Consider the following 11,517-nt stretch of genomic DNA (forward strand, 5'->3'; position numbering starts at 1 on the left):
CTCCATCTCAGACCTCGATGCTCCCTTACCTAAAGGATATTCACCAATCAGAGTTTCCCAGAGAGGCGGAAGGGCAGCCCAGTGGTGGCACTTCAGGGGACTTTAGGTGGCCCCTGACACTGCATTAAGTGGTACCAAAACCTAGGGTGAAACTTGCTCCCTTTTCAAGTTGCTCTCCTGTTAATTCCAAAAAGGAGAAAGTCTCCATTTGGTGCTAGGACTCCTCCCCGACCCTCACTAATCTTCCTTTTAAAAATACACAAATGGAGCAGGCTTCCGCAGGCAACGGTATTTTGCCATTTAATAGCGTTGTCTTGTTCAGTATATTTGTGGGCCAGGATTCTAATCCTTTCTCTACTCCCAACTAGTGTGCGACCTTGGAGGCAAGCGGTCACCTCCCAAGGGCCTTGGCTTCTTCATCTTAGCTTCACTGGGCCCCATCATCTCCATCCCAACCGGATGGTGTTGGTGAAATGAGACCACCAACGTGAATCGTGCACTCAGGACCCCGTCAGGGTGGCCCCGCCATGCCGCAGGAAGGGCCTGGGCTCGTGGTCTGGCAGATCTGATTTAGAATGCTTCTTTGCCACCGTCTGTGTGACACTGGACTAAGCAATTGCACATCTGAGAGCCTCAGTTTCTTTGTCTGTAACATTTGGGTAATAAAACCTGCCCCTGTCATCACCGGAGGGATGAAATGCCTGGCACAGGGCAGAGACTTGAAAAATAGTAGCCATTATTATTATTATTATTATTATTATTATTATTATTATTACTACTACTACTACCACCACTTAATTTGCTTAAAATGTTTCTCACCGGGAATCAATAGTCTCCCGGTTTCCAGAAAGCCTCATAAATTTTCAGCAAACCTGATACAATAGGAGTCTCCACCCAGAATTAACTATTCCCAAAGTGGGAGATAAATAATTCCCCTGAAACTTGCTGATTTGGGTGTTAAGTACAGGGCTTCCTCAGCAACTTCCAGAATGTCGTTCTCAACTTCAGACTCCAGAACCAGTTCTGCAGGAGAAGAAAAAAAAAAAAAAAAACTGTGAGGCGAGAGGAAAATTCCAGTCACCAGGCTCTGCCTCTGCAGTGCGCACTGCCGACGCAAGCATCCAGCAGAGGGCACAGAAACCCATTAACATTTAGAAACACGCCAGTGTTTGTGTTCATCAGGAATGTCAGAGACTGTGCTCTGCGCCACATCTAAGTCCCAAGGGCAGGGCTCCGCCACGGGGGCCACAGACAGGCTTCAATGCCTGCACCCCTGAAATGGCCCCCAAAATGTGCTTGTCTGCGCACACACACCTTTTCTGGGGGGGGGGACGTTCATAGCTCTCGTCACATCCTGAAAGGGTCTGTGGATCCCCTGCCCAAAGGGTCCAAAAGCTAGGTGCAAAACAAGCAGGCTACAGCAGGTGTCAAGATCAAATCAACACATCAGTATGATGTCATCTGCTCATTGGTGGGTGTGCATCAATGTGCAATTGGAAAAACGGTAAATACTGATAACATCCGGTGCCGTGATGTGCGTGTGTGCACGTGTGACTGTACAGGGATATCTGGGAAAGGGCTCGCTCGCACCGCAGAGGGACATGTAGATTCCTAGAGCCTTGCAGGGTGACAGCCCCGCCCTGGGTATTCAGATGCCCCTGACTTGACCCAGCTGCCCCACTTTGTAAATCCATCCCAGACACAAAACCCCAGGACATAGAGATGTGTGTGTGAACATTCACGACAGCTGTTTATGGTGGCAAGTGCCTGGGAACTCTCCAAATGCCCACCAGTGGGAATGATAGGGGCACATCTTGCAACTGTTAAAACAACGTGATTTGTATCTACAGGCCAAAGGACAGCCACGAGGGGTGTCTGTGATGTGTCATTAAGTGAAAAACAGCACGTTGCCCAGGAAATGTGTATGAGCTCATTGAATTACAATTTTAAAATGGAGACAAATCCAATAAATGTGCATAAACGTTTATTTGAGCAAAGAGAATGTTGTCAAACACCCTGAAACTCAGCATTGCTGACTTTAGGGCCGTAGGTTGCTTCAGACGTCTCCGAATGGTCACCCCCAGCATGCCTTCTTTTTTTTTTTATTGTGGTAAAATACACATAACATAAAATTGGCCATTAATGACATTTAGTACATTTGCAATGCTGTGCAACCCAGACCACTATCTACTTCTGGGACATTTCATCACCCTAAAAAGAAACCCTGGGCAAATGGACAGTCCCTCTGCCCACTCTGTTCCCCCTAACCCTAGATAACCACTAATCTACTTGCTTTCTCTCTGGAGTTGCCCGTTCTGGATATTTCATAGAAACACAGCCATACAATGTGTGGCGTTTTGTACCTGGCTTCTTGGCATAATGTTTTCGGGGTTCATCCACATTGTAGCAGATACCATTACTTCATTCCTTTTTGTGGCTGAACAATATTTCACGGTTTATCCATCCATCAGTTGGTGGACATGTGGGTTGTTTCCACCTTTTGGCTATTGTGAACAATGCTGCTAAGAACATGGGTGTCTAAGGGGTTGTTTTTAGTACCCGTTTTCAATATTTTGGGTATTTACCTAGGAGGGAATTGCTGGGTCACAGGTAATCCTATGTTTGACATCATGTCTTATATTTGTAATTAAAATATACAAAAAAAAAATAAAAAGAAAAGAAAAGAAAAAGAAAGCCCCCCAGCTAAGTTCGCCAAAGTTTGAGAATTATGTCATCTGTTGAGCACGTAACCCAGGACAGACAGTTTGCATGCATTGTCTCTTGAGTCTTTGTGGTGGTCCTGGCAGCCAGTTTTCCCACCTTGAGCACATACCAGTGCAGGGAGGGCACAACACTGGGTGTCGCTTCCCAGAGATGCTGGGGTCAGTAGGTTCCAGGCAGAGCCTGCGGTTTCTAAGAAACTCCCCAAGGTGCTGGTCCTTCAGTGGCTCTGAGCGTGTTCTAGTCCATGCCCATTTTTCATTAAGTGCACTGAGGCTCAGAGAAGTCAGCAACTTCCCCGGAGTCACACAGCCTGAAAACGGCAGAGTGAGGCTGCCTCACCGGAGCCCATGCTTTTGACAAGCCCCTGTCTGGGAGGACTTCCTGGCAGCCGTGACCTCCGTTACTCTCTAAGGCCACCTTTTCCTGCTGGTTAAACACAGAACACACTGAAACGCATCCGCAAAGCACTGCGGAGGTGCTCACCCAGAGCCCCGCCAGGGCAGGCCACTGAGTTGAGTATCACCAGGCAGTGCAGAACGCAGGATGGAGGAGCAGGTAATCAAACCCCACCGACACCTCCTCCTCTGTCCTTTCACAGCCCCAGTGACCGACAGGACAGGCCCCAGGGGGTCCTGAGCAATTTCTTTGGCTCTCAGTCGGATTCAGATGGGAAACCCTCCCGGAAACCCGCCCCGGACCTCTCAGGGTCGGTCCGACGGCTCCCGCCAGGTGGCGCTGCTGCGCGCGGCTGATGCAGGTGGGCAGGAGAGGCAGCCAGCAGGTGTCGCAGCGAGACCGCGGATCAAGTCTCGGGGTCTGACACTTCGATCCAGACTTGGGGACACCCCCGTGCCAGCTTGAGATAAATTCTATTTATTTTAATCCCCCAAAGGAAGGGAAAGTTTTGGACCTTCCTTGCAACTGTAATGAACATTTTAATTAATGTCTCAATCACCCAGGAGGGACTGCAACAAGAACAGCAGGAAGGAATTTTGCTCATTTAGGTATTTTGAAACTCATCGTCCATTATTTTCCTTGAGCAAAGTATAAACCACAGCCCACGGAGAAGGGCTGAGATTTAAATGAGCGCGCATCGGGATTACTACGTTTACCAATTTACACCTTCCAAGAACGTCACGATTTATCTCCACCTTTCAGGAAAATGCAATATGTTTCATACCTAGTTCATCTGACACGTGGTTTAGAAATTATACAGAGGGTGCCCAAAAAGTGTATACACATTTTAAGAAAGGAAAAAACTGTATTAAAATTACACTGATGGTCACTACTTTGAGCGCCTCTTGTAATCGCAGAAGTCAAACGTGACTTGTAGTTATCATCTTTTGTTATCGGTATATACTGAGTATTACAATTTTAATACAGTTTTTCCTTTCTTAAAACTAGTATGCTTTTTTTGTCACCCTCTGTGTTTAAATAATGAAAAATGTATCAGACCTGGTTTTACTCTCTTAAAAGGACCTTCCATTGGATTTAGGGCCACACTAATCCAGGATCTCACTTCAAGATCCTTAATCACATCTGGAAAGACCCTTTTTCCAAATAAGATCACATTCACAGGTTCTAGGTGGACCTGTCCTTTGAGGGGCTATGTTTGCGGTGTCAGCCACTCGCGGGAATGTTGAGTGGCTGGGATTCAAGGGAGTGGGACTCGGTGAACATGCGCATTTGGTGCTGTCAGCAAGGTTGGAAGGGGAGCTCAGAGGAAACTCCTGAGGGAGAGGGCTTTGGGTAGAACAGAGAAGGCGGTCCAGGACCCAGCCCAAGGGTCTCTTGTATTTCCACCTCAGCAGAGAAGGATGAGGGAGGCTTTCAGAGGGCGGCGGGGCCCCTGAGAGCCATGGGGGTGTGGTCATCAGAGAAAGGGGCTGAGAGCTCAAGCCAGTTGAGGGTAGAGAGAGATCACCCAACTTAGTAGCACGACTGTCCTTGACAAGGCCAGTTTCAGTGGCTCACTGGGGACAGGAGTCCTTCTGGCGGGGTCCAAGAGTCAGCAGCAAACTCGAAGGAGTGGAGACTGCAGCTGTGGACGACAACTCCGGGAAGCCTGGCCCCATGAAGCCCGGGGAGGCTGTTGTTTTAAAGATGGGCGAAGGTAGCGGGTCCAGCAGAAAGGGAGGAACGAATGACACAGCAGGACGAGGGGCCAGCTCCAGGGAAGGGCCTGCAGAGGGGAAGGTCCTTCTGAGACAGCCGGCGGAGAGGGGTGCCGTGGATGGGTTTGGTGCTCACGGGTTTCTTCCACAGGCCGAAGGATCCAAGTGTCCCACCCCTCCCCCTTCCCAGGCCCAAATCCCCAAATCTGGTGAAATCTTTCCTACACTGAGGCTTAAAAACCTTTTCATTACAGGAAAGCTTAAGCATGTATTCACATAGAACCAGTGGATCTGATAGTTGCGAACTTTTGCCATATCTGCTTCCTCTGGAGAGCCGTTCGCCGGAATCATGGACACTTCCCCCTTGAACCCTCAGTCTGCCTCTTCTCAGAGCAGGGCATGTGCCTACCACATACAGTGCCATTATCACACCCTAACAAATGAACCATCATTTCCAGATAGTGTCTGTATACGTTTCCCATGGCTGCTTAAACAAATGACCACAGATTTAGTGGCTTAAAATAACACAGATGTATCCTCTTAGGGCTCTGGAGGTCAGAAGCCTGAAATGGGTCGTACAGGCTAAAACCAAGGTGTCAGCAGGGCTGGTTCCTTCTGGAGGCTCTAGGGGACAATCCGTTTCCTTGCCTTTTCCAGCTTCTACAGGTGCCCACATTCCTTGGCTCGTGGTCGCCTTTCCAGGTCTCTGGGGAAAAGCCAACATCTCTCTGACCCTTTGCTGTGTTCACACCTTTCTCTTGCACCTTCCCGCCTCCCTCTCATAAGGATCCTTGTGATTAGATTGGACCAGGATAGCCTCCCATCTAGGATTCTTAATCAACCTGCAAAATCACTCCTGCGTGTCAGGGAACACATTGACAGGTCCCAGGCATTAGGATGCAGACATCTCTAGGGGCCATTTTCCAGCCGACCACAGCATCTAGCAGCTGGTCTGCACTCAAAGCTCCCCACTTGTCTCAAATGTCTGGTAGAGCTATCTGCTCTACACTGGAGTCTCTTCCTTTGGTCCTGGCATTTGGTTGTGATGTCTCAAGTGTCTTTGACGTAGAGCAGTGACTCGTCCCACTCTTTAGAGAAGGCCAGCCCCGGTGTCCTGTGGAAGGTCCTGCGTCCCGAATGTAGCTGGGCTTCCATGGTGTCTTTAACATGTTCCCCTGTCCCCTGACTCCCTGTGCACTGGATGTGGGACCCCCCAGGTGGGATCTGATTCTGGTTGACCATTTTTGCCAGACCACTTCCTGGGTGACCTCGTGTACTTCCCAAGACATATGTGCAGGGAAGCCAGTGCCCGGTGGCCACACTGTCAGGGTGTGAAGTTTGAGCCTGCGGTTAAGGTACTGACAGCTGCCCCTTTTTGTCGGAAGCTTATATTTTCTCCTTTGAACTAGCAGGTAATCTGGGGTTGGTCCTTTCACACCTTGTGAATATCCTGTTCCCCATCTACCTTTTATTATTACTGTAAAGCAAACATTACCTAAAATTTATGATTTTAACCATTTTTCAGTGTATAGGTCAGTGGCATTAAGTACTTAGATCGGGCGGCCATCGCCGCCATCCATCTCCAGAACTTACTTGCCTTCCCAAACTGACACCGTCCCCATTGAACACTCCCCGTCCTCCCCCCCAGCCCCTGGCCCCACCATCTACTTTCTGTCTCTAGGAGTCTGACTACTGTAGGTGCCTCATATGTGAATAAGTGGGATCATCTAGTATTTGTCCCCCCATCTGCCTTTTTAAAAGTAGCTTTATCAAGGTGTAATTCACATGCCATGCAACTCACCATTTAAAGGATACAATTCAGCGGTTGTTAGTATATTCACAGAGTTGTACAATCGTCACCTCTATGTAGGTCCAAAACATTGTCATCATTCCCGAGGGAGACCCCGTACCCACTAGACGGTCAGTCTCCATCCTCCTCACCCCAGCCCCTGGCAGCCACTCATCTACTTTCTGTCACTATGGATTTGCCTGTTCTGGACATTTCATATCCATGGGATCGCCTACTATGTGTCTCGCTGTGTCTGGCTTCTTCGCTTACCATCATATCGTCAAGGTTCATCCACGCTGTGGCGTGTGTCGGTACTGCACTCCCTTCTGTGGCCGAAGGATATTCCTCTGTGTGGATAGTCCACATTTTGTTTACTTTCCATCTTTTGATGGTCACGCCCCACGCGTTCTTTCTTTCTGGCATTGTGAATAATGCTGCCGTGAACATGTGTGTCCAAGTGTTTGTGTGGACGTAGGTTTTCAGTTCTCCTGGGTGCATACCTAGGAGTGGAGCTGCTGGGTCACGTGGACTCTGTTTTGTCACGTGCAGAGCCGCCAGGCTTTCTTGCAGTGGCCACACCATTCTGCGCTCCCGCCCGCAGCATCCGAGGGCTCTGCTTTCTCCACTGCTGTCTGTCATTTTGATGACAGTGGGTGTGGAGTCACAGCTCATGTGGTTTTGTCACCACCCACCCTTTATTAAATTGATACTCCCCGACAGGGCCAATGAGTTCCTGGGGGGTTGCAAAGTGGTGATTTCTCAATTCTGTCAGGCCTTCTACATTTCACTGGCTGGCATCCTTCTGTAAAAGAAGAGAGTGACTCCTCCTCTGGGCCTGTTTGGTTTCCCAAAAGGCAGTCTGAACTGGAGGGGCGGGGACAGCGCTGAGTTCTTGGTCATGTGGGAGCTGGGAATTTATGTGTCCAGTGTGTTCCGACCAGCTACTTCTCCCCCCACCCACCTCTTCCTTCTTCTGCTTCATGCTCAGGTCATCTCAAATTTGCCCACTGGGTGTGACTCATTGTTTTAGAAAACAGGTTCATGGAGATATCATTTGCATAACCCTAAATCAAAACTGGTGTAAGCGTACAATTTCATGATTTTTTTTAGTACATTTCCAGACATGTGCGGTCATCGCCACAATCCAGTTTGAGAACATGTGACTCGCTTTTGAAAATGGTGATTTTGTGCTTCTTCAGTTAACTTTAATTCCCAGGTAAAGACAGCACCGGAAGCCCCCAGTAAGGCGGCCTTTACCCTTCAGCCAGCACTCAGGCCTGTGGACAAATGCTGCACTTCCGCCAGTGCATTCTGGGGCTTCCTTTAGCGCCGCCCAGAACCTCAGCACTCGGAGCAGACGCCCTGGACAAGCAGCTCTCAGGTTCCCCTGGGAGTTTGTTAGACATGCACGCCTCAGTCCCCACTCCAGACCTGCTGAGTCAGTATGTGCGTTTTAACACGACCCACAGGGGGTTTGCAAGCGCTTTGAAGTTTGGGCACTGCTGCTCTCCTACAGGTGTTCATTAAGTTCACACATGTGGCACCTTCCTAAGGAGACCTCAGCCGGCCGTGTGCTCCACACCCTTCAGCTAGATGCCATGCAGGAGCAACTTCACTTTTTGTTTCTGTTCCGGGGCATTTGTGGCAAGCCTGGGCAGCTGTCCTCTGTTGAGACGTGGTCCTGTCTGAGCCTCAGACTCTGGTCCATGGAGATGACTGCTAAATCCTTCCTCATGATGTCTGGAGGGTCCTGCCTTGTCCTCGTCTGTCTTGGCTATTTCCCTTCTATTCTCAGGAACAGTGAGCTCACTGAGCTGCTCCCACACCTCTTGGAGCAACATGGGGGCCCAGGAAGCTGTAAGCCCCCACCCTGCTACTCCCATGACACCCTGGGGCTCCCCCCCCCCGCCCCCACAGGGTTCTGACACCCTCTCCTTTTCCTTCTTTCCACAGCAGCTCCAGGAAGCTGACTCGTTTCCTCTCTGCCTAGATACTCTGGACAGCCATATCCTCATGGGGGTCTTGTCCCCTCCCAAGGGGGCTCTTCCTGGGAAGAAGGCTCCCTTCCCCCGCCTCCCCCTTGTGGAGAAACTCTGCCCATCACAGGGATGGGTGAGGTGGGAGGGCACGTTTTCTAGGAAGCTTTCCCCTCCATCAGACCTGCTCCCAGCTCTGCGCTTCCCAAGTTCTCTTCCGCCCTTGAAAGATGAGACTTTTGAAACCCAAAGCCAAGGACCCACTCTGCGTTTCCTCTGCTTCCTGGAGCACCCTTCTTTCTCAAGGACGGTGGCACCAAAGGCTCGGTTCCCACACTGGGAGAGTCCTGAGGGAAAAATATTACTTCGATGCAAATACAAATTTAATTTTGACTCAGAGCGTCATTCCGTTGAGCTGGTGGTAAAAACTGCGCTTTGTACAGCCTTCCGGACTCTGCTGCTCTGGGGGGAGTGGGGCTGTTGTCGTTGATCAGATACCAGTGGTCCCAGGACACTTGGTCCTCACATGGCCTGATGGCACAGAATGCATGTGCCCATTTTGGTGGTCACGACAGTTTTTGGCAAGGCCAAGAGCCCCAGTATCTGGAGTTCCCCTTCCCAGGCAAAGATCGGCTGCAGTGAGGTAGCAGCTGCCTTCTCCTAAATTTGCCCCAAGCCCCACAGCTGCCTATGGCCTCTTCCAGGCAGCCCTGCCACCCATTTACATGACTCCCTGAGGGCATTTAGTACTAGATGTAATGGTTTAGGCCTTTTCCCCCCAGCCTGAAGGCATTTCCAAGTGGGCTTAAACAGAGGGGGGAGGGAAAACCATGGAGATGCTAAATAATGTAATATTTGAATAACGACTGCTGCCATGACCCGCGGTGATTTATTCTGAGAAAGGCTATAGATTGAGCCAGCCCTCCTGCTGGGCCTCCTCCGGGAAGTTTAGAATTAGAACCAGAGGATGTGATTCTATTGAACTTTTGCCAGAACAAGTTCAAGAGGGAAGACCTTCACCTCTTAACATTCAGCGTCAGGTCCCATGACCCTCCTTTTGGAAGGAAAAAAAAAAATCTTTCTGGCATCTTTTTCTGTTTTGTTTTGTTTTGTTTTGTTTGTTTCAGCAAAAGTTTTGCTCAATCCTTGGGAACAAGAACTCCTAACATCCTGTTTTCATATGTCCACAGCAAAAGATAAGGGTCTGACTTAGACCCTGATCCTAGTGCAATAGGAAACAATCCATACAGGGCACATGTGTCCTCCCTCTTCCCACAGCCTGCTTCTGCCCAGATTAACGCAAAGCCTTCGTAGTTTGTGGAACTTTCCTTTCCCAGGAAGTCTTGAGGTCAGGGCCAGCCCAGGGCAGTTCCAGGCCAGGACTGCAGGCCCCCGTGGGGAGGCCGAGGTGCCTGAGGCACCCAGAGGGCCTGGAAGACCTCGGCTTGGTCGTTTGGATGCGGTTGCTGGTTCGCCCTGCAGTGAGGCAGACCCATTAATTTAGGGGTTGGGGGTACTGGTGCAGGAGAGGACGCTCCAATCACTCCAGGAGCATTTGCATGCATAAGTCAGATGCCTCTGCAGGCTGAATCCCAGCCAGTATCGATTGCATCGAGCCCTGGTAATAAATTGCGTAGATAAATCAGCTGGGAATTAAAGCAGGCACAGGGTGCGCTGGTTATAGAAAACATTTAAGTTTAATGCGTTGACAGGGAGTGGAGCATAATTTCACAACGGCGCCAGTTTGCTGATGACATAAAATAGCAAGGTGGCAGCCGCTTGGAGGAGCCGGCCAGATGCATTCTAAATTATCGGGCCCTGTGGACGGGCTGATGAGCGCTCTGTGCAAGTTCATGGCCGAGCTGCGTTAGGTAATGAGGTTGGGGCCTGAAAGTCACCAGCTGCCCTGGCCAAAAATTGTGCAGAATACTGATCAGGTGGTGCCCAGCCCCAGACGTCCCCTGGCTGCTGCGGCTCTGTCCTGTCCCGTCTCAGAATGGAACCCCATTCACCCCCTCTTCTCTCTCACTCCTACTTCCCACCCCTTCCACCACCGAGCCTCCCACCCAGCTCTGCAATGTGCCCCTGCTGCCCTCCATTCTCCACACAGCCTTCAGATCCATCTTTCAAAGCAAAACTGGGGTGACATCTCTGTTCTCTTTCAAACTTCAGTGGCTCCCCATTGCTCTTCGGATAAAGGCAAAACTCCTGACTCAAGGCCTTGAGGCGCTCCAGACCCCACTGACATCTTGTGGGTCTCCTTCTGGGCACGTTCCTTTCCTCTGGGTCTCAGGCACACAGCCTTCTTTTGTTCCCTTCCTGCCTCAGGCCCTTTGCACATGCCCTTCCCTCTGCCTGGGGGTCTCTTCCTGTCTCTCCTCGGCTGGCTAACCTCACTCACCTCCCATCAGCAGCCTCATCATTGTTTCCCCCAGCCTGTTCCCCGTTCTTCGCCTGGCACGTTCCTCAGAGCACCCCTTACTTCTCCTTACCAAAATTATAACGGATTAATTGTGGTGTCATTATTGTTCCATGTCTCTCTCACTCACTGCGGGCAGCTGCCTCGCGAGGGAAGGGACAAAAAATCTCATCTAGTTTAACACTGTGTCTTCATGGGTGGCCGTGAAAAGGCAGCACCTCAATAATATGATGCTGATGAAAGGAGCCAGTCACAAAAGGCCACCTCTTGTAGGGTTCCATTTATATGAGGTGGGCAGCCTAGGCAAATCCAGACGCAGAACATTAGATCCATGGTTGCCTAGGGCTAGGGGTGGGGGGAGGGTGGAGAGTTACCGCTAGTGGGTATAGAGTTTCTTTTGGGGGTGATGAAAATGCTCCAAAATGAGATTATGGTGATGGTAGTGCAATTCTGTGAAAAATACTGAAAACTCACTGCATTTTATGCTTTATATGG

At 50.1% G+C, this 11,517-nt stretch overlaps 1 protein-coding gene across 1 annotated transcript in view; it reads left to right on the top strand.

Annotated features, from left to right (window-relative positions):
• The window catches only part of ANKRD60 (ankyrin repeat domain 60), a 17,436-nt gene extending 13,960 nt beyond the window's left edge, over positions 1 to 3,476 (top strand). Inside the window, exon 6 of the mRNA XM_019637161.1 lies at positions 3,323 to 3,476. Within this exon, the coding sequence (XP_019492706.1) occupies positions 3,323 to 3,476 (154 nt within the window). The remainder of the gene's footprint in view (positions 1 to 3,322) is intronic.
• The last annotated feature ends 8,041 nt before the right edge of the window (positions 3,477 to 11,517 follow it).

The sequence above is a fragment of the Hipposideros armiger genome, unplaced genomic scaffold (genome assembly GCF_001890085.2).
Source record: "Hipposideros armiger isolate ML-2016 unplaced genomic scaffold, ASM189008v1 scaffold_32, whole genome shotgun sequence".
NCBI classification, from domain to species: Eukaryota; Metazoa; Chordata; class Mammalia; order Chiroptera; family Hipposideridae; genus Hipposideros; species Hipposideros armiger.